The following is a 24430-nucleotide window of genomic DNA, read 5'->3' as shown; positions in this document are numbered from 1 at the left end:
CAATATTACATAAATTATTCAATTCCTGCTTTATTTTTAAACAAGAAACATCTTCATTAAATCATCACTTACTACATAGGCAATCATACATTTATATAAATGAAAACAACCCACACCGACACAATCCTAGTTGCAAACCATATCAGTTCTTGACACTGTACAACTTTGAGGGTACAGAGGAGCTTCATTACTCCCACAGTTCTGCAGTGTTTATAATTTGAATGGGTATGTTTTGACTAAATGTTTGACTCCAAAATAAGACTAGTTTTTTGGAATCTGGTTATAGTCATGCTAAATTTACTTGAAATAGGAGTCAATTTGAGGAGACAGATGGGCAGCTGTGACAGGTCTAATATGTCCAATGAAGAGGAAGACAACAGTCATATGAAAAACCTCCCAGAAGGTTATACAAGTCATTAGTGATTTTAATAATACTATGAATAAATCATAAGGGAAAATTAAGAAAAAATATTTTCCAAATGAAAGTGAGTGGAAAAATCTGAAAAAATAGAGGGGCAAGAAGAACAATGCTTCTGTTTTGAAAGACTCTGTTAAGCACAGACTGTCAGTCTTTTGCAAGTTGTCGGAATGGCAATGACTGCTTGTAAAGCTGTGAGGGGTGCATTTATATAATCAAAAATTTTTTGGAGAAGAATGCAACATAATCAAGATGACAGACATGGAACATAGCCAAAGAGAACGCATTTAAATATAAAAAATAAATTAAAGAAAGCAACATGGAATTTTGGATGCTGTTAAAACTTTAATATACTAATATTATATGAAAATTTGTTTAATACACAAGTTTGGGGGTTGGCATAATGGTTAAGGTGTTTACCTTACAAACAAAAGGAACATGGTTTGATTCTCTCTACTGGTTATTGGCTAGGTGTGTAATAGTCTGCAGACTGATTACCTAGTATTTACATACATACATATATAACCCCTTTTTGCATTTTTGCACATGAGATTGGGGTGTCACTTCAAGAATGACAATCTTCTACAGCCAAGGTTCACATTACTGGGTGGCTATCCCTGCCGCTGCTGTTCTTCCATACCACACATATCTCATACACACTCACACCTATGGCCAATTTAGAGTGTCCAAACCACTTAATGCATGTCTTTGGAATGTGAGAGGAAACCACAGCACATGGAAAAAACCCTGCAAACAAAGGCAGAACATGCAGAATCTGCACAAAAAGCACACAAGCTGAGAATTGAATCACAGAACCTTTTGTTGTGAGGTGAAAACAATATTAATATGCCACCCAGTATTTACATACATGTCATTGCATTATTCAGTCATGAAACTTATTCCATTATGAATCACATTTTCTAAATTAAATCTATGGGTGTTTAGAAGTATAATGTAGTGGTGCATAAGGAGAAGGAGAAAGACTACAATCAGAAGTTATATCAGGATGGGGGGATCCCAAAGTAAACCTGCGGAAAATCAGTAAGTAGGAAAATACAGAAGCTGAGAGAATCAAAATATGAAGTTATGTGCCCTGCCATTGTAGCCATCACAAAGGAGGTCAAGTACTGGAGGTGGGGGGGTAATGAGATTGCCCCTCCCTAGGTGAATAAGGCAAAATGACAGAAGAGAATGAAAGAAGTGTCCCTTTAAATGTATGTGAAAACATTTCAAAAATGAAAGCCAACTGTGGGTATAAGGAATGGTAGGGTAAAGTGGAAAGTGACATTTTAGTAGGAAAGGGGAGTTATTTAATCCTACTTTAAACAAATTTACCAGCCATGGTTTTTAAAGAGGTGCCAACAATGAAGTGGGTGGTTGCAAAATGGAAGTTATAGGAGCCAGAAATAAAAGTTGGGGTGGTTCTATGGGGCCAACCAAGGTAAGGAAGAACAAGAGCAGAACTTCTTAGTACAGTGTGAGGCATTAAACCGCGATCCCATCAGCATGAGCTAGTGCAGCTCAGGTGAATGTAAAAGACACTATGGCACTTGCATAAAAAAATACAGCAACTTCCCTGGTGCCCTGGCTAAATTTCCAGTAATCAGCATGAATATCACCTTGGCTTACCCTGAAAAGAGGATACTGACATAATGAGAATAACCTGGCCACGAAAGAGTAAATGTAGAAATAAATTGGGTAATATGAGAGGTCAGTAATGAGAGACACTGTGGAGTAGCAATGAAGATGATCAAGGGTAAGTGTAGTTTACGAATGAGTGATAACACCAAAAAAGGAGTAGGACAGGATATAGTTCTATGCCCATAGAATTCAGACTGAAGTGAAGGGGTTCTACATGTGTGAAAGGGATTTGCTGTTCATGGATATATGATGCTGAGGACAGAAGGATGCAGAACTGGACAGACAATAGGTTTACAATAAGATGGAAGGGCTGTTCAGAAAAGAACAGAAGACTGACTTAGGACAGACCTAAAGACGAGTAGAAGGGGATGTGGTGCAGTGGTGGGATGTTATGGCAATGTGAAAATAGTACGCAATCTAAGGGAAAGAAGAGAAGAAAGAAAGCTGTAACAGGGATAAGTAGTTTCGAAAGTTGCAGATGGGAAGAGAGACAGTAAAGAAAGTGGAAGGTCAGTGGTGGCAAGTCTCTTTGAAAACAGTATGCCATTAACCTGACAGACACCAGTATTATCAGTAAGCAGACTGGTTAACCATTGGGTTACATAGGGATTTATACTGAGTTCAACCAGTTTGTCAATGACGGCCAGGGTGGGGTATAGTGTCAATAGCCATAGCTAAATCAAAGTAAGCTGTGTGCATGGAGTTACCCTCACCTACAGCTTCCATGATGCTTTCAAAGAAATCAGCAAGGTTTAAAAGACTAGATTTACCCTTTTACAAAGCCAAACAAGTTAGGGCCTAGGGGCTGTAGGATCATTATATCCTTGTTCACGAGGTCCATGTTGATGCATTACACCACCATGCAAATGATGCTGGCGAGTATGATAAGTCTATGGTTGCCACAGGTCCATGATGAGGTTATCCGGGAAACTAGTACAGTTGTTCTCCAAGCTTCTTGTAAAAATCTAGTGGAGATGGAGGCAAAACAGTTTGAGGAAAGGTCTGATAGTTGTGCTTCATACTGACAAGGAAACAGCTTAATGCTCTAGAATGGATTATTAACAAGTACAGAACATACACAACAGGCATGGTGTCTTGAGGATGAACAGATAAAACAGACAACTTCCATGAGCTCTTCTGTTCAGACTGAACTGTACACACAGAAAGTGTATCCCATGACATGCAACTCCCTGCAGCTAGCTCATCAGAAGTTGATGTTACCCTCCCCAGCTTACATTCTCTTTTGTAGGCAACAAATGTGCTTATTTTTATTTTTTATGTCTATGAGGTAAGCATGCAATGTACTACACTCGTATGTTAAAATTAAGCTTAATAATCCTAGGCAGGTCATGCCATGTTTTTCTACATCGACATAATATTTCTGTACAAGTTCAAAGAAATTTTCATAAACTAAACTTCCTGTCTCCAGAACCATGGTTAACTTAACTGTCCACATACCTGTTAGATATCTTGAGATCTTCCGTCATTTGGAGACTAACAGTGCCATTTACAGTGGACAAATTATCATCCCTCGAGACAGTTCTTACTAAATAACAGAAGTTCAGAGAAGCTTTGGCGTGCAGCTTTTATGTTTCATACTTCTTACAGTGTATCATTTCATGCAGTAATACTAATTAGAAAAATTCTGGCTCATCTTCCTGGAAATTCAGTTTTGATGCATTTGTCTTGCACACTTTTCTACAATTCCCATTTTCCCAATGAACAACATAATATCTTGGTTAGGCTGCTATGCCAACAATTTCATTTTCAGACCATGGACCTTTGCGTGGGTTTTGTACTTTTACTCTGCCTGCAGCCTGGAAATCTGGTAGGTTCCTGCAGTATATATCTCTCTGTAAATTTCCAAAAAGCATTGTATTACTTTATATTGTTTCTCAAACATCAATACAGATGAAGTAGGTAATTTGCTTTCAACCTTCTGACCACTAAGTCAGAAGTTGAGAGACAGTGGTTGGATTCATAGACAGGTTTCCTAGCACCCAGAGCCATGGAAGTGAGTTGGCTTACTAGGCAAGGAGTTCCAAGTTCAGAGTCATCATGCTGCCTAGTACAGCACAGCTGTGCTACTGGGCAGTGAGGACCTAAGATGCCATATACAAATGAAGTACTCTGGGGGCAGCCTACATAAATTATGCCCTTTTACATCCCGTTGTAATGCACTGCACAAAAAACTTACACAGAATGGCAATTCATCGGTGTCCATACAATGCAAGGTATGTGCACAGCATTGCACAGAACAGGCAAGTAAGCACACTTAACAGCTGCATTGCACCTATGCATTCCTATGGGAGAATCTGCACAGGGTAAAACAGGGAAGCTTTGTATTGAAACTGCAGATCCAGGTGTGTATGAGAGCATCTCTGCAAGTGTATGTATGTCTATGTGCTTATGGGTACAGGGACAGTGCTTGAATGGGTACTGTGACAAAATGCACATAACTGCTTAGAGCAAGTAATTGTATGTGTGTCTGTGTTGGCTGACTGCTGCCAGAGTCTGGTAAGAACAGTGAAACTGGAGAAGCAGTGTGTGCTGGCACTGGATGTGTGAATGCCTAAGAGTGTGTGTGTGTGTGTGTGTGTGTGTGTGTGTGTGTGTGTGTGTGTGTGTGTGTGTGTGTGTGTCTGTGAATGCCTAAGTGTGTGTGTGTGTGTATGCCTGTGTGTGTGAATGCCAGAGTGTGTGTGTGTGTGTGTGTGTGTGTGTGTGTATGCCTGAGTGTGTGTGTATGCGCGCGCGTGTGTGTGTGTGTGTGTGTGTGTGTGTGTGTATGCCTGAGTGCGTGTGTGTGTGAATGCCTGAGTGAGTGTGTGTGTGTGTGTGTGTGTGTGTGTGTATGCCTGAGTGAGTGTACACAGAGAGCATATCCACTTCTGACAGGGAAGAGTAGAGCACTGCAGAGCAGCACAGTCCCTTTTAAAAGGGGGGCCCTGTGACCAGAAAAACTACAAACTCCACTAGAAAACAGCAGCAGAGGTTCCGCATACCAGAATGTGCATTCTTAGGAGGTTACATGAAAAAATAAAGGCTGATGTTGTACTGATTAATGGTACTAGTCCATTCTACCTTGTATGACTGGCATACAGTTGATATGATGTGCGTCATGCTAACAAAAAAAAAATCAATTGATCATGGCTGCTCCATTCATCTGGGAAGGCAGACATCCCGCAATCAAAGGACTCCCCAGATGTCAGGTCTGCCAAAGATGGACAGCAAGTGAAATGGTACACATGATGGTACATGGGACAGCAGCAGTGGGACATTTAGCCTGGCATGCATGACCTACAAAAAAACATACTATTTAAAAAAAATTGCAAGCAAAAACAATTTATGAAGGTGTACAACTACAAGGACAGGAGATTAATTCAGACTTTAATACAAGAAGGAATTTACTGAAGCTTCCAAAGCAAAAGTTAAAAAAAAAGATGTCAAACTGGGTTTCTTCTCCTAAATTACATCAGGCAGGTGGAATTAACTACTATCAGAAATTGCAAAGGTCAATACAAATATTCAAACAGGAGCATGACAGACAAGTGGAATCTGACAGAAAAGTTAGTGGAAAAATGGTAATGAATACAGCCTCTTAAGAAAAGTTGAAGAGTCTGGTAGTTTGAACTTGTTAGATAAACCAAACTTCTTTTTTTCTCTCAAAAAAGTACAGTTGTGTAAAATCTTACCATGACAGATGTCCTTCTCTTCACTGTTGCAGTATTCTTGAAGGAGGGGATGTCATGGCCTGGGCAGCACGTCACTCAGCCAGTATGATAAAGCTTGAAAAGGATCTTGTTTGCTCTGTACATCACATTTATGCTTCTTGTACAGAATGTAGGGCATAAAAGGGACAAACAGATGCAACTACCACAAACTGAATTGCCCCAGAAGACAACAATGTCAGAGGACAAAGGATTCCATGCACATCCAGGAGGAAAATGCAGAATAAAGAAGAGGGGGTTGGAGGAATAGAGCAAATACTGCAGTAGTGAAAAAGGACATCTACTGTTATTGTAAGATTTTACACAACTGTACTATGTCGTCCTATATCACTGATGCAGTAACTCTTGAAGAAAGGGAGAGAAAAAAGATAAAAACAAATAGAATTGGAGGTGGAAGGCTGAGAACAACCCTCAACAAACCTACATAAAATGGTTTCAGCAAAACCTGCTCTGGCCCTAGAAACCATATCCAACTTACAATACTTAGTAAAGGTATGCACTGAAGACCAAGTAGCAGCTTCAAAGATGAAATTGGTTTCCAACCCCTTGAAGAAGGCACTAGAAGAGGAAACAGTCCTAGTAGAATGAGCTAACAGAAGCAGACAGACTTGCCATAAAATAACAAAAATAATTTGCCTTAGATATCCAGGAGATGGTTTGCTTAGAAATAGCCAAGCCCAAAGACTTGGGGATGAAAGAAAACAAAAAGCTGATCAGACTTACAAATAGTCCTAGTTTTAATCAAATAGTACCAGAGCTGTCTGTACACATTAAAAGTATGCAGGACTCTCAGTAGCAGACTGAGGAAAAGGGAAAAAAAAGAAGGGAGTTGTACATACTGATTTAAGGACAGCTCATTGACCACCTTGGGCCTAAAAGGAGTAGTACAAAGGGACACCTTGTCCCTGTGAAAAATCAAAAAAGGAGGAATTGTCATAAGGGCCTGGAACTCGGAACAAAACAGTTTTCCAGGTACAACATTACAAAGAAGCAGAAACTTCAGGCTCAAAAGGAGCACAAATACATTTCCAAAACAAAATTAAGATCCCAAGGAGGAGGAGGAATAGATTTTCTTGGAGGCCTAATATGGGGAACACCTTTAAGAAATTGTTTGACCTCAAAACGAGAAGTCAAATGAGGAGTCAAAGGCAGACAAGCAGAAATGGCTGACAAAATGAGCCTTTACATAAGAATAGGCCATGCCAGACTGGAGCAACTTGCACAGAGAGGACCAGAGGCACCCCCACTGAAAAAGGGTCCTGGTTATGAGCATAGCACCAGACCAAAAATCTCTTCCATTTGGACATACAAGATTTTCTGGTTGAGGGTTACTTTGCCTCCTGTAAAACCTTGAGCACATCCTCAGAAAAGAGGTGCCAGAAAGGGGATCAAAACACTATCACCCACAGTGTCAGTTACAGAGTGGACAACTGGGGATTTAGGAGAGACTCCTTGTCCTGTGTGAGGAGATCCAACTTGTTATGATTGCCCCTGGCCAGATGCATTAACAAGGGGAACCAGTGTTGTCTCAGCCAAAACCAAGATTTTTGGGGAGTCCAGTTGAATCTTTTTGCAGGACTCTTGGAAGTAGAGGAAAAGGAAAGCATAAAGTAATTCCCCTTCCATGGTAAGAATAGGGCAGACCAAATGGCATGGCACTCTGGAACAGAAGAAAGGAAGCTGCTTGTTCAGATGGGAGGCAAAAAGGTCTACCACAGGAATACCCCACCGATGGACAATGTCCCGAAACATGTCTTGGTGAATCATCCATTCATGAGCCTGTGTTTTGGACCTGCTCAGCAAGTCTGCCACAAGATTGTGCTCTGAAGGAATGCATACCGCCTGAAGAGTTAACTGATAACTGAGAGCTACCTCCCAAAGCCTGAAGCACCATCCTGCAGAGGAGGTAAGATTTCATGCCCCTCTGCTTGTTGACATACCACATCACTGTAGGGTTGTCTGTGTACACCTTTAAAGGGGCCCAGAAAGAACATGGGGTGAAAAGCCTGAAGGGCCAGAATCAGAGCCCTCATCTCTGATGTTGATATGGTGTGATTTCTGATGGGGAGGACAGAGACCCTGAGCTTTCAGGTGACCAAGAGTTGCCCCACACCCTATGTCCAAGTCTAAAGCATCAGTTGAACAGCTCTTGAGAAGGAACTGGAGGCTGAAAGGGCTGGCCTGGGTTTTGAGCAAACTGTCAAATCCACCACTCAAATTCCTTCTTGACACAGGGAAAGAGAAGTACACAAAGTCAGACGGTGGTAATGTTGCAGCCAAACTGACTTGAGGTACCACTGTAGCTTATGCACATGCAGTCTGGTGAGAAGAAGCATCAGAATGGAAGAGGCTGTGAATCGCTCTCTAGCTGGCATGGCCTTCAGGGGAAGAATGGACTGAAAGAAGACCGTCAATGACAATACCTTTGGAGGCAGGAGAGAGGCCAACATTGGCACCGTCTAAATCCTGCAACCCATATACACATGATCCTGAGAGGGAGCCAGAACGGACTTTTGGGTGTCAATAGTAAACCCCAGACTTTGAAGAGGAGACCTGATGAACTGCAGATCCTGCAACAATGAACCAGAAGAAGGCGCCTGAAGCAACATGTCATCTAGATAATGAAAATTTTGAATGCCCTGGAACCTGCAGAAGGCAATCACAGGAGCTAGGCATGTTGTGAACACCCTTGGGGCAGTAGAGAGACCAAAGAGCAAAGCAAATAATTGAAAATGAGAGGAAGACACAGAGAAACATAAAATCTTCCAGCAGAGAGGGTGAATAGGGATATGAAGGTGAGCATCTTTCAGATCTAAGGACACCAGAAAAGTCTGGGGTAATAAAAGAGGAAAGAGTTTGAAGAGTAAGCATCCTAAAAGAAGGGATCTCAAAAAAATAGTTGAGCTGAGACAGATTCAAAACAGGTCTCCAAGTGCCCTCCTTTCGAGGAACCAGGAACATCCAGGAATAAACACCCATTCCGACTTGCAAAGAGAGGACAGGTCATATAGTCCCTTGGTTCGACAGGGACCCCAGAACATCTGGGAAATGAGGAAATTGCTCTAGAGGAGGTTGAGGAATCCCAGAAAAAGGAAGGAAAGACTTCCAAATCATGAAGTAACCCTGATGTATGATGGAAAAAACCCCAAGAGTCTGAACTGATGAGATGACAATTTGGAAGACAAAGGGAAAGCCGAAGGGACAAAGGAACTTGGTCTAAAGGCAGCGGGTGAATTATCAAAAAAAAGCAGGCTCATCAGAGAAGGGAGGCTTCTGGTCCATAGAAATCTGAGAAGCCTTAGCAGAGAGGGCCCTCCTCCCACCCATTCTGTACTCTGAGGCCTAGCAAGGTTGGCTGAGAACAAAAGCAGATCTAGAAGGATAAGTCCTCTGGAACTTAGGGAAAGGAGAGACAAAAATGTGTTTACGGCTTTGCCTTTCTCTTGAACAAACTTAAACAAGTAAGCAGCAGCAGTCCCAAAGAGGTGAGTATTACCCAACGGTGCAGCCAATAACTTGGCCTTAATGTCCTCAGAGAGAGAGAGACTGCAGACAAAACCAAGAATAATGCCTCATGGCAGACCCAAAAGCTGCGGCCCTAGAAGAGGCATCAGCAGCATCATAGCTACACTTAAAGTGGCGAGCCATTTGAGAAGCAGAACATAAAAAAGATAAGGCAGAAGATTTGCTATCAGAATCGGGGATAGCAGAGAACCTGAAAAGCTTGAACAACCAAGGCCAGAGCATACCTGGTCATGTAGCCCTTGTAATTCATAGCCATAAAGGCCAAAGTAACAGTGTAAACTTTCTTGCCACCCCCCTCGATTGCCCTGCTATCCTTATCAGAAGGGCAAAAGTTTGGAAGAGGGGAAACGTTTAGAAGGTTTGTCAGAAGAAACTGACACCACAGCAAGATTAACAGAAGGATATTTAAATACAAACAGACAACCCTCAGGAACCTTACAGAACCTATCAGGTTTCTTAGGAGCAGGAGGCTGAGAATCAGGAGACTTGGAAGTAGCAATGAAAGTTTCTAGCAAGCCAGCCAATACAGGAGGTGGTGTAGGAGTATCCACCTGAAGCAACTCATAATATCTTCTCTGAATATCAGACACTTAAGAAAAATCCCACTTAAAGTACTCCATCATCCTAGCAATTGTGCCTGCAAAAGACAATTCCTTGAAAGCAGACTAAGTAGTAATAGAAAATACAAGACCAAGAAGTAAAGTTTACAAAAAAAAGAAGAAAAAAAAACAGGGCACTTATCTGGTGTTGAAAAAGGTCAAAACATTCAAACCAACTGGGAACAATGGCATTCGAACTGGCAGCAAAAGTAGTTCTGGGTAGTTGCATACATATGTTCCTTTTATGACTACATTTTGTACGAGGAGCATAAATGTGATGCATGGTGCAAACAAGATCCTTTTCAAGCTTTATCATACTGGTCGAGTGATGGGCTGCCTGGGAAGGGACATCTCTTCCTTCAAGAGTACTGCAACAGTGACATAGGACATCTAATTAAGTACACTACTTACTTGGTTATACACAACCATTAAAGTGGCACTTTTTTGGGTCATGAATATAAGTAGTAGAAGTCCTGGAGAGGAGACTGAAGGTGGATATAATACATTTTACTTAAAATAAAAATAGTGAAGCCATAAATCTTCATCCATATCTGCTATTGTAGGGTGTGTGGGTATACAGCCTTAAAAATATATAGAGCAGACAGAAGGATTAGGCAGATAATAGTTCAGTAGCAGTAGGGAAATGGGTCCTTGACAAATAAACAACCCACGTTATAAAAGTACTAAATCACTTTGGGGGAAGGTGTATAATCTGATTTTTTGTCATTATGGAGAGTCTTGTTGATGGGAGCCAGTCTGGAGCCACTCGACACACAAAGAGAAAATCACCATAGGATCTGCAACTGGGTTTACAGATATCTGGCAATTTCATCTGCCTGCTAGAAATGGTCAGGTTTGTCAGGGCAGGGGGTTGTAAATCAGACTGGGATTACGAATCATGCTTTAGGGATTCAGCCTCCAAAGACCTGGAGGATGTCCGGAATGGCAGTAGGTCTGAGTTCATCAATGTCCAGAAACTCTAAGCACATTTTGTGGGAGCCCAACATTTCCTCTGAACCCATTTTAAACTTCTTGCTTATGACAGGTTGAGGATCTAACCAAAAGAGACATCCTCCAGAAGGGTCCCCTTCAACAAAGATTCTTTTTCTTCAGTGTCATATCCACACTCTAGAGGTGAAGGCCAGCTCTTCATCAGCATCAGAGTTAGATGCTTGATCAAGCAAATTAATTTTTCTTTTTTGGCTAGAGCAGAGATACTAGAGGTGTGGAGGTCAATAGCCATCAGTAGTGAGAAGGTACCCCCCCCCCTTTACTAAGGTGACTGCATGCGCCTCAACAAATTCAAAAGAGCAAAGAAAGCTGGGATAAATTAATGGAGGACTGATGCCCCAGAGACAGACACAGGACCCAAAGCAACAAGGCCTTCTACATCTAATGGCCCAGAAGACTCTCTAATTTCAGAAGTAGCAGCAGACTATTGAGGATCTGAAGGTTGCTTTATTAAGCAGAAGGAATATCAAGGCAAAGACCTTCCTCTTAAGCCAGTGCCGTGTGCTGTGTGCTGACCAATATCAGACATACAATGCCCAACATCCAACTGTAACACAGCACAAAATAAAGGAGAGTCCTGGTGAGAGATTGTAAGCATTACCCTGCTGTTCTCCTCCAAAAGGGATTTATCAGATGGCTATGGTAAAGCAGCAGGTGCCAGACCTGGAGGCTTATCCAAAAGGAGCTTCCCCAAAGGTGAAGCTCTCATGCCTTTGTGGAACTGACAGGATATCACTGGCTTTGCACATCCTATTCGCAACTTTAGTGATTTTCTAGGCTTCTGCACCTTATGGCACTGCTTCACCTTATGTTTTTTGCACTCCACTTGGGAAAATGTTCTTTACTGTAGAGGACAAAACATGGATGTCTTTTGGCTTAAGGGAAATAGCTTTTAATGCTCCTGGAAGGCCTTGATATTCTGTGCCCCATTTTTCAGGGTTTTCTTTTTAAAACAGAGTGATCCTCCCAGACACAGAGGGAAAGCAATAAAAGTGAAGCCTTTGGCTGTGATCTTTTGACAACAGGAACCCTTTTCTGATTTCGAAGGTAATCATCAGCCTTGGAAAACTCCTAAGAAATACCATCTCAAAATGAACACATTGCTAACATTAATATAAGCAGATATGAATGCAGAGATTACTACAATATAATGAAAGTAAAAACAAAAATCTAAAAATGGCTACTTTTGGATGTCACCGGATGAGACCGATGAACCAACTACTGAATACACTGATGGCAACAAAAAAATGAATACAACTTTATCTGCTTTTCCCTTTCTAGTGGTGTCTCCAGCAGGGAGACAGAACCAGCCCACAAAGGGGATGCCCAATATTCTGGAAGCCTGGCTGGATGGGCAGAAATCCACCTGCAGAGAGTTCTGATTTAAATGAGATGTTACAGTATCAGTAATGCCTATAATGAACATCTTAACAAAAAAAAAAACACTCATTAACTGTTACTACACATACATTTCAATACTCTACTTTATGCCCTGGCTGTGAGGCAAAGAGGGGTAACTCCAAGACAATGACCGAGACAATCCAAATTCATGCACTGGGTCGGTTGCTGGAAGAGGTGGGAAGAGGAGGATGGAATTGAGTGGCAACACCTGGCACTTCCATCCTAGTGAAGGAAGATGATGGCTCTGCTCAGCCAAATGCTCTCCATACAGGTATAGGCCCTGCATGTATACTCCTAGATGTAGGACTAGGGGATATGAAACTGGCAGTCTCAGGATGGATTTGGAAGCCCTTAAGAAGCTTATGTGTGAACACATACACATCAGGAAGAGTCAATTCTTACAGGTGTGACAGGCTAGGAAGATACTTAGCAGTACATACATGTGACAAAAAATATATATATTTTATATATGTCAGTACATGATTCAAAACTGCAAAGGAGAACAGGTGTAGCCCCAAACTCAAGGAAGACCAGTATGAGCTCCACAGGGCCCCACTGTGTTGGGGGTGGGGGGGGGGTTAGACCTACCTAGGCCAGCAGAAAAGTACTTTCCCCAGCAAGTAGACCAGAGACATGAATGTGTGGATGTCTTGGCACTGCCACACATGACTGCGGGTAAGCCTGAAGAAGAGAAAGCATACGGTCAAAAAGGTAACAAAAAATATTTACTTTCTTATCAGTGCAACAAAACATAGAGGAACATATTATGCTTAAATAGCCTACTGTCTGTAACTCCTGCAAAGATTTCTCTTCGCTACACTCCAACCAATGTTGACATTTCTTATCGCACAGACACACAACTCAAAATGCTAAGTTTATGTAAGTTGGACATTTGTGCGCCTGCATGATAAAAAATGTCAAAAGTCCAACTGTACATAACATTTTATGACATGTTTGCAGTATTTACCTCAACATTATTGTAATGTGGCCCTTGGAAGGCCTAGGTTTATTGCTGAAAGGGTTCTTTGAAGGCCTAGGTTATTGCTGAAACGGTTCTTTGAAGGCCTAGGTTATTGTTGAAAGGGTTCTTTAAAGGCCTAGGTTATTGCTGAAAGGGTTCTTTGAAGGCCTAGGTTATTGCTGAAACGGTTCTTTGAAGACCTAGGTTATTGCTGAAACAGTTCTTTGAAGACCTAGGTTATTGCTGAAAGGGTTCTTTTTACCATCTCACTAGGCCAGTTAAAATTATCAAACATTTGTCTTCTGCATTTCATTTCCACAGTGGAAGCAGTAGGAGTGGGTATGTTGACCAGCTATCATAAAGCAACAATACAAGAGGTCCCAATACTTTTCCGAAGGAATGGTGTATAAATGTTGGACAATGAGGTCTGCAAACCTTTATCCATAAACACTGCCTGCAGTTTTGCAGCCCTGTTAGCTTCCTCCTGCCAAGACCAGGTAGTCTGCTGGCTTCCCCTCCAGGTCAGAAAGGCTCAGGGAGTCTAATCCACCCTGGGTAGGGAGAATCATCTTTCAGATCAGTGCTCATCTAGGCCCCTCTTTCAATGACCTTGCAACAATCCCTAGCATGACCCCTTAATGTGCTGTCCAGTGCATGAGACAGATGTACTGATCTTGCCCCCGACTTCTGCAAACTTTCTGGGATCTTACCTGCCAGTAGTTTATGTTTTTAAATTTCTATATGACTAATAAAGTTAAGAGTTACAGATTTCAGCTGGATATTGTAAGCCATTTCACTTCTAAGGACTGCTCCTTCCCCGGCTATATGAACTGCAGTAGACAACATACTTCCAAGAAGCATACAAGTCAGTGAACTTTGAAACAGATCATAATCTCCTTACCAAGGTGCCTGTGAAGTGAGTGGGTGCTTTGTACCAGGCGGTGCATGTACTTCCCCCATTCTGACACACATACAGGTGGTCCATCAGTCCATTACAGTACAGGAAACATTTCCCTGGAAACAGAAGCAAACAAAACAGTCACATGTGCTTTATAAAAATGAGGAAGAAAAAAAAAGGTTCTATTTCAGGTAAGTGTGCATATTCTCTGGGCATGCAGGCAGAGATATGTTAACAGGTATATTTCTCGTTTCCATATCAGATCAGCCTGTGCTGCCTTTTGATTCAGCTCACTTGCATTTGTACGCTCACTCCCCCAGCTACTTAGAGTACACTTCTCAGCAAAAGATGATATCTTATTAGGAGGGATCCCCATCCCAACAAGCATATGCACACATTTGACAAAACACTGCACAACACACATAAATCAACAAATGAGTTCTAGTTTCTGGGGATGAAGTGCAGCTTGAACATATAGTCAGATTAAGATTTTTTTAAACAAGAAACATCTTTATTAAATCATCATACATGACAGACAATTTTACATTTATATAAATGGAAATAAACCACAGAGACACAATGTCAGTTGCAAACATTACACATTACAAACCATGCCAACAGAACTGTAGCTACAAACATTGCAATGTCTTTCAGCTTTTCTCAGTTAGGGGACGGCATAGCAGATCTCCGGTCTGCAAACTGGCAGTGGTGTTTTATGATGTAGAGATGCCAGCCAGGAGCCTGACCTTCACAGAGGGCACACACAGATACACACACACCTACCTATATGTCTTTAAAATTCACCTACCTACATGTCTTTAAAACTCACTTGACTATAGGGAGGACATGCAGACTCTGCACAGGAGCTCCAACCGAGAACTGAACCGGAGAACCTTTTGCCGTGAGGTGACAATGCTAACCGCTGCACCACCGTGGCTGACCTGTAGCTACAAACATTAAACATCACTTATAATATCTCCAGTCATTGTCGGTCAACCATTACACACCTCATTCAAATCCTGCCTTCTTTTAAACCTCATTCCTCCACAAAGTCAGACCAAGACTGCTATAGAAAAATAATTGCTAGTATACAGGGACAAAGACAGACACAACAAGTGCAGATCACGAGTTCCTGGAAATCCACCAGGTTTTAAAGGCTCATCAGTATAACTGACTTAAAAAAAAAATCATTCGTATTTAGATTACAAAGTCTGCATTTCTTAGACAAGGCAATTACATTCTTCAATGAACACTTCACCATTCCCACATATTTAATTGGCTAGGAAGACATCTAGCAACGTGTGTGTGTGTGTGTGTGTGTGTATTTATATATATATATATATATATATATATATATATATATATATATAATGTATGCAGAAAAAATATAAATCTCCTAGATAGAGAAAATAAATATTGAAAATCAGAGTAGAATTAATGTACATCAGAGAGGAAACACAAGATTGCCAACAGAAAAGAAGTACACTGTTAGAAACATTTTTAAACCACAGCTTAAAGGAAAACTCCACCTTCTCCTACAGTTTATCTCAACTCTTAGGTTGATTTTCTCCCTACAATAAGATTACAGTACTGTGTAGGTAATAGAAAACTGTTGTATTTTATAAAACTTTAATTTCCTTGCCTTGGAATCAAAGGAAGGGAACGACCACCCACTTTTTTAACATAATTTCTCACAATTTGCACGAGGAATTTATCTACACCTGCATAACATACCACAGACATGGTTAAATTTGTAGTCGGGTACTGTTAAATCATCTTATACGAGTCCTGATGTCAGGAGTTCAGCAATATCTATAAAGCAGACAAAGAGGTGTGAAGCCGTTTTCCATTGTCTTTATTGCAGGGAGTAAGAACTTGCACCGATTCACAGCTGCTTCCAGTGTAGCCATGACTTTCACAGCAAAACAGATCAAGTAGATCAGTCAACGGTTCAAAGACAGCTGTCACCACTTTTGACAAAATTTACATAAGCAGCACCACAGCATTGAAATGGTAAGCTTTTAACTTTAAATGTTAGTCGATTATACTATTTTACATTTAAAGATGACCTGAATGTTTAACTACTTTTTGGCTGTAGCTGTACAACTCTCTATTATACCGTAAAACAAGCCTTGAGACACACACAAATTAGGGCCATTCAAGAAATATAAGAAGTAGTCCTGTTACAGACAGTATACAAGATGACAGTAACTGACACTAGTCCCATTATATATCAACGGCATGGGAATACACCACTACTTCCTTATGTCTAGCATGACTCGTATAAAGCAGACTTCAAATGGATTATGAGAGAGAGAGAGAGAGAGAGAGAGAGAGAGAGCGCCTTGTAGAAAAATAAGATCATGTTGATATATCAAGCCCCATTGGCAGCCATTTTGCAGAAAACATTAAAAATCCACAAGAAGCAGTCAGACTGATTTTGAGGTGTTAAAATAGCTCACGGTTTTTGAGGTGCTAAAATAGCTCAGAAAACAGAGATGGAGTGAAAAAAACATGTTTAGTACTAATGTGGGGTTCTCCTTTAAACAACATCTTCGTCTTACACACGCTTATCCCCAGGTTAAGACTTTGCGCTCAATGTACGATACTCTCCACCTTTCAATGAAATGACAAAACACGTTTTATACATAACTGCTGCCTATATAATCCACTAAGTTGCACGTGGGCTTTCTCTTTAGTAACTTGCACATCTGTAAAATCTTAGAATGTATAAATGTAACTACTGTATTTGCATAAATGTAAATAAAAATGTAACTACTTTGTGTTTAACTAGAGCTATGTACAATGCAATGTAAACAAATGGAGCTTTTCAACCCGGACCTCCACTGAAAATAAGTATTACCCAGTCAGACTTTCCCAGTAAACAAAGACAAATAAATAAATATAAGAATACCAAATCACACTACTTTTTGGCAAGGTCTCAAGGTGCCCGGATATTGGTCACAGATTAAATACAAGCTTGAATGACTAATTTCTCTTTATATTAGACTACTATTTGAACATATGTGAAGTACCAATAACTGCAGAGCATGGGTGCATGCAAGCCCTTAAGCTTCGGATTCTGCCCATTACAACAGTATCAAATATGAAAGCTTCAAACATAAAAGAAAATGAAATAGTACAAGCAAGACTCCAAACAAAGCAAATGGGCCCAGAACAATGACTGTTTTTATGTTACTAGCTATCTATTTCAATGCTTCTGATGTAATTTTAGTATACATGTACATTTAATTATGTACTTAGGCTACATACCACAGAAAAAACTGACATCTGCATCTGGGCAGATAGGAGCAAAGATGTCCAATATACAGAATTTCTGGCTACTTTATTGTGAGGGGCAATAGTATGGAATTCTGGTGTACAATTCCAAAAATCCTGAATATACCTGTACTACAAAGTATTTACTCCCCCCCAAAAAAAAAAAAAGTTGCCCATGCAGCTCACACAGAATTCTAGCAGAAGAGTCAGCCTAGACAGAAGTTATTCAGATATATTTACTGGGTGGAACAAGAGATGAGCACTCATCTTACAGTCTTTATCAGAGACCACATATGGACAGTGGCATCTGCCTTCAGGGGGAGGGGGGTGGAAGTAGCATTTCTCGCACACCTAGTTAACAAGCCCTCCCACTGTCCCACTACATGTTCAGCACAAGAGATCTTGTGGCCATACGTTGAAGACAGAAGATATTTAGACGATATTCAAGAACACTCCGATGGCTGCTCCCCCCCCCCCCCATTAAGGTAACAAATGGCAACAGTGGCTATAGTAGTCTTCTGGTGGTCAGTAGCCACAGAAGTGAAAAATAACACAAATATAAATATGTACATAATGTGCCATGGGACAGATGAATGCAGCACCAGTGAATACTAATTTTTCTTCATAAAAAAAATAAAAAATAAAACGTTATAAAATTCTAAAAATTTATTTCATTCTCACTATCTCAAATACAGCTGCGGTAGCGTTGTTGCCTCACAGCAAGACATTGTCCTGTCTGATTCTCAGCTAAAGTGTCTTCTGTGTGGAGACATGCGTGAATGGGCGTACCTTCGTTGAAGGTTGTGCGTCAGGCCTGGCAAGTCAGTACGTAAAAATCTACTGCCAATCATTAGCGGACCGGAGTTCCGCTGTGGCAACCCCTAACCGGGAAAAGCCGAAAGATACAACAACTATCTCAAATACACAGATGTGATGTATTGGCTGGAGGCATTTAAAATGAATCTGAGCCTTTCTTTTTGAACTCCACTGTTCAGCTTTTTGGATTCCTGTATACAAATATATATATGGATCCTCTTCAGAAGCTTGAATTCAAAACTTCGAACTGCAAACAGCAGAGACCAGAAGAGCAAAGTTTTGAAACTTTGAACGTTTTGAATGGAGATCGCCATGCAGTATGGAACGGGATATTTACCCTTTTCCTCACTGTAGTGCAATCTCAGAGTTGGTATATTTATTTAGCAGGGGATATGGGACGTGCCGGGGGGCTTGCCGCCCCCCCCCCTGTAAACATGTAAAAAAATGATTTTTTGTTTTTATTTTTTTTTTTGTTTGTTTTTGAAGTTTCAAAACTTCAGTCTTCTGGTCACAGCCATTTGAAGTTCGAAATTTTGAAATGTCAAGCTTCAGAAGTAGATCCATACAGTAGAGTAGACTATCCAAACTAACTGGGACCAAGGGTAGTTTGGATAATCAAACTGTTCAGATAGTCAAACATACACTGAACTGGATAAAAAACTTCTAAAATCTTGTTTTTTCTGCACTCAGAAAACACGCATTTCAACCATTCAGCAAGTCCAGTGGACAATAAAGAATATTTTTCTCACGCAAGCAGGCTACAAGCTTAAAAAACATGACAAGCTAATACGTACAATATTTACATATTAGACTTCATGATTTTTCCTACCCAAAAACATTGCAAGACTGGGTTCGGATAATTGACATTTCTAATAATTGACTCTCTACTGTATTTTATGTTATACACACACACATAAACACACACCTTTCAACACTATTGATTAGTACAGTAGGCAACCAGTTTCTTTTAAAATGGATATAGTGATCTTTAGTGAGGAAGAGGTACTTTGTAAAGACAGACACGATAAACTTGCATCACTCTGAAGCCTGTCCAGGACTCAAAGCAGAGAGATATGATAATTTGGAGAGAGAGAGAGAGAGACAAAAAAAAAAACAAAAACAAAACGGGAGTCTTTCAAGAATGGCATGAGAATGAATTTCATTTGTAAGGGAGTGGGCACAAAACCAAAAATAGGGACTGACATTATCTAAAGAACATTTCCATCAAGATACGATCAACAATCATATTAAATCCTTTTTTGGATTTACTGGCATGTAACACATTTCCAAGAAAGATAAATACAAGCTTAAACAAATAATTACATTCTAACTGGGACCACAGATAATTTTAGTGTGTCATTTAACTAAACTGAGTAACTTGTTACAGTGGAGTGGGAGGACTTTCATTGTGTACACAAGTGTGTCACAACCTACCATGATATGTAATGTATTCTGACAGAGTTCTTGCATTAAAAATCAATGCAGTTTCAATGCCATTTTACTCAAATTACTATTTAAATGTAGAAGCAATGTCTTCAACAGCTAAAACTGCAGGTCAGTTCCACAGAAATGCATAAGAAAAATATATAATGCATAAAAGGTCAGAAAATTTATAGTGCTACTGATAAAGCAAGAAAAGGAGAACTGCTGGGGAGAAGTACAACACTGTTGTTAAAGTCAGAAACAAGCTCCATGGGGAGTCCAATGTCTTTTCCATCTGGTTTCTGCTGACTGATGAAGCTTACAGATAATTAACTGGGCAAGTTACAGGCAAAGGTAGACAGACTCAGAAAAGCAGTGGCTCACAAATATCTCTACATATCACATTCAAAGCTTATCAACAAGGTTGAGATAACATAACTGGCAGGTGGTACAATGGCCTGATTTCAACCTACAATGTCAATAACATAAGTTCAAGACCAAGTTTTGGTTGCAGGATGCCTGACCAAGTAAAGGGTAAAGCATCACATAGATAACCTCTCTCTTTTGCCTTGTGTTGCACAAAACAGTATAAGCAAACACAGAATAAGCAGAAGCTCAAGACATATTTGTGTTCAGTCCATGAAAAAAAAAAAAAAGAGAGGAGAAAGAAGAGGGAGACAGAGAGTGTGAGTGAGTGAGTGAGTGAGTGAGTGAGTGAGTGAGTGAGTGAGTGAGTGAGTGAGTGAGTGAGTGAGTGAGTGAGTGAGTGAGTGAGTGAGTGAGTGAGAACGCTCTCACTTGAGAATGTCTCTGTGTGAGCATGCATGTAATTAAATGTATACGTGAGTGTGTACTTGTACCCTGCTTCGTGTGTTAAGGCACAGACAGAAGTGGGTGATTCTGCAATTTCAACTCTCATTGACAAATGACAAATTGTAGACAATAAGCCTGTAGAAAACTAATAGTTGTACCATGCAGTATCCCCAAATACTTTCAGTGCAGTGTTGAGCTCAGATAGACGACATCCAAAATGCTCAGATGCCTCTTGCAAATGCTGGGAGTGATCAGAAAGCAACAACTTGGGATACATGTTAGCAGGGTAAACAAAGACATCAACCTCTCACACGTCATAGATAAGGGTGGGAACGCACACACAAAGGTACGGCAGCACTGGATGAGGCAGCAAAGAGAACAATTACTGCAGAATGGACAATGTGGTGATTTGAAGAAAGTGGGAGAAAAACAGGAGAAGATAAAAGACTACATAGCAAATAAACAGAACCAATATAACATCAGCTCTTGGCAATATGCCACTCAAAAACAAAGGAGCATGACACTTTGCTGTTATTTCAAATGTTGAATCAACAGAGCAAATTAAAAAAACAGGGCACCAAAACTCTGTACCAGTTAAACCAACTGAAAATAAACTATGTTCACACCAAAGCAGGGCAGTGTGTTACTCTACATGGCAGGTAATGATCAATGGATTTAGAACACATAATTGATCTTTTACAGCCATTCCTCACCTATCCTGGGGGTATATGGAAAGGACAGAGCCTGCCTGATGGACATGAATAGGGCAGCATAGAACACAGTGTTCTTCTGTCACACATGTTCCAGTCTGGCAGGTTGAACAGTAGTAAGAGTGCTTCTTCATTGTTAATGTTGCAGTCATCATACAGCAATACAGCAGATGTTAACAGGATACAGTACTGATACAGGTGGACCATTTTAGACTCTGTACAAAATCACAGTATAGTTACAGAACATGGATTACATGAGAATAAATGGCTTAGAAGAACAATTATACTTGAAATGCAGCTTATCATGTAAAATATCTTTTAAGTATGACAAACCACATCAACTACAGAATATAACATGAATAGTACAGGTTATTTACCCTGCTGAAAACTGCTAAAAGAAAACAGAATAGAAAGAAGGGGAAAAGAAAGAAAGAAACAAGAAAGACCAAGAGAAAAAGCACAAATTCAATATTGTGGAGGTACAAATATTGTATAAAATCACATCAGCGGAAGTAATGTGCCTCACTGACATAATACAGCATAAGGTGCTGGATTGCAAAAGCTAAAGACCTGTGTTTGACTCATACCACCTTCCACTACCAAAATGTAAGATCCTACACAAATAACTTCTTTTTTGCTCCCGGGACTCCTCTGAGAAAAACAGCTTAAGTGCTCAAACAGAAATATCTTGATGTGAGCATACAGACACAGAGACACTTCAGTTAGTGCTGTTCTTGTTTCCCAATCCAAGTGTTTATGAATAAGTGCTATTATGATTTCCAAATAGACTTTTTAACATGAAGCCACCATCTACTTTAGCTTCAAGACTCCAGGTGTTCACTATGAATTATTTTTACTCAAGCTGAAGGAACCTACACAGGCTGACACAAGGCAGCAGGCAGCCATGAGCTTGCCAACTTGAGCATCCACCCCTGGCATTTTCCATGTTGTGCCTTGGACACTTCCAAACACCAGTGTGCCTTAGCTCATACTGCTACCTCAGATGGGGTCACTACTTTTGCTGCCCCAAATGGATGCTACCATCACTGTAGATTAAGGCCACTCCCTACATGCACAATTAACAAAAATTGCAGTTAGCAGCACTCACCAACCCTCAAACACTTGCCTAAAGAGAAAGTCCACTACCTGTGCAATGGAATGATCATGCCTGCTTGTACTGTAGCAAATGGCTAAGCAGAATGCTAGATGCCCAGGAAAGGGAGCAAGTGCAAGCCTTGCACAGTTAGTGTGAAGCCAAGGACATACTGATCACTGAAAAACTTTTCTCACCTGGCGCTGGAGGCTCCAGAATGTAGCATTTAATAATAGCTAATGGTGGTCAAATATACCACATGAACCACCTCTCACATCAAGGAAGGAAGAGGGGAGGACAAATCTCAGAGTACACCACAATGTTTCAGGACAATGAACAGTTTGAGGTACTCCTGGCTGGCCTTCTCAAAGTGAGCAGACTCCCCCAATCTACTACAGACTAAGAAGTGTAAGAGGCTGTATGATAGCATCACAGACAGAGGTACAAATGCTGTCCTTCCAGCACAGAAGTAACGTGATCATTTCTGGCACCAATGAGCCAGCATAGGAGATCATCCACTCAAGGGCGAAATGGAACTATAGAACCAGAAGAATAATATGAACTTTCGTAAATGTTTTTTTTTTCTTTTCCTGAGGTATAATCACCATGGAATGGAATACAATAAGCCCTAAACTGTAGGGGTTTAAAAATGTGGTTTAGTGATTTACTGATGCCTTGCTTTTTTCAGTGCAATTTAAACACCCAAGATGGATCGGGAAAAAAAATCCTAAATGACTTTGCCCGAGAGCTTTTTTTTTTTTTTTTTTTTTTGACAGGTTACTTTTCTGGTGGGAGGATGATGATATTTTTCTTTTGTATTGATACCTAGAAGAGTCTACACTATCACAAGCCTGAGGGTCCTTCATGGGAGGCTGGACAAGCAGGACAGACCTGTGGACCTGACCTGTGTGTAAGCAGTCCTGCATCATTTTCAGTCTCAGTTACCATGAGAGACAGACAAGAAATGGTGGCTGGAGACCTTAATAAATGGCTCTGATGAGGCCACCCATTATCACTACTGCAGGTAACAAGCTCAAGTCAAGGAACTCCTACCGCAGTGCTACTCATGATGGTCAGAATGCCACATTACCTGAAAAGAGAAATCTTTTCTGAGATAGTTAAGACACCAATATAGATAGTTTTGTGATAGGATATAAAACTAGTAATGGGCCATTATCTGATTTATGGGGCTGGTGGCATCATGTTAAGCAGTGATGCATCACCAGGAAGGTGCAAGAAATAAGACTGTTACAGATGACAAAGTGAGCTTTCACTCCTCTCACTGAAGGTAAACTTGATGTTGATTCTCCTAGATACAAGATTCAAAAGTACTAATAGCAAGGAGGAGCCAATAGGTATTAATAAGAGCAGCAGAAAACAGACCAAAAATAAAGCATAGTAAACTGGAAGAAAAGCAAAAAAGCAAAATGAAAAACAGAATGAAATGCTGCTACATAAAACACTCACAAAAAATATCCAACACCAGAAAGCAAATTTTTATTTTCCACCAAATGAAAGCAAGCACTGGAATTTAAAGCATATGAACTATTTTCTGGATGTCACTTGGCTATCTCCCGTAGAACAGGATATGAGGAACCAATGGCCTACATCATCTATGTACATATGTAAGCATGTACACTCTCAACTGACAGAGCTCCTGAAAACACCCAAGTCCCTTTTACAGCGGAGAATAAAAGTACCAATAAAAGCTCAACTCTTTAGTGGTGTAATTTCTGAAAGTTAAATTGAGAAGGCGGCATGAAAGTAGGGACACAAATATTTTGAAGAACAACCAACCAGGTACAGAAGAATTTCACTGCAACTTATGCAAGAAAAGAAGGGAAAATGGTGCATATTGCCTACCGAGACCTGACTAAGCCCTACACAACTTGCTGGACTGTCAGCTGGCTCACAGATAGGACCCAAGACATCAGTATTGGTGAGAACACCTCCACCAAGAGGCAGGTCACCAGTGGATTACAACAGGGCTATGTGCTGGGCCCACTCTGTTTGGCATCTACTTTTCAGAGGTCAGCCTCTGTCTGTAAGAGATATGGGGGCCAACCCGTGAATGAATGTGAGACTTCCCATCCAATGGTCAAGGTTACATTT

General features: G+C 40.6%; 1 protein-coding gene across 5 annotated transcripts in view; it reads right to left on the bottom strand.

The window, feature by feature from the left end:
* The window catches only part of LOC122788226 (solute carrier family 25 member 39-like), a 389064-nt gene that overhangs the window by 172450 nt on the left and 192184 nt on the right, over positions 1–24430 (bottom strand). For all 5 annotated transcript variants that reach the window (XM_044055249.1, XM_044055252.1, XM_044055251.1 and 2 more), the window contains one exon: positions 14189–14301. In XM_044055249.1, the coding sequence (XP_043911184.1) occupies positions 14189–14301 (113 nt within the window). The remainder of the gene's footprint in view (positions 1–14188; positions 14302–24430) is intronic.

This window comes from Protopterus annectens, chromosome 13.part0 (assembly GCF_019279795.1).
Source record: "Protopterus annectens isolate FY-2018-M chromosome 13.part0, PAN1.0, whole genome shotgun sequence".
Classification (NCBI taxonomy): domain Eukaryota; kingdom Metazoa; phylum Chordata; order Ceratodontiformes; family Protopteridae; genus Protopterus; species Protopterus annectens.
This window is presented reverse-complemented; position numbering and strand designations above follow the sequence as displayed.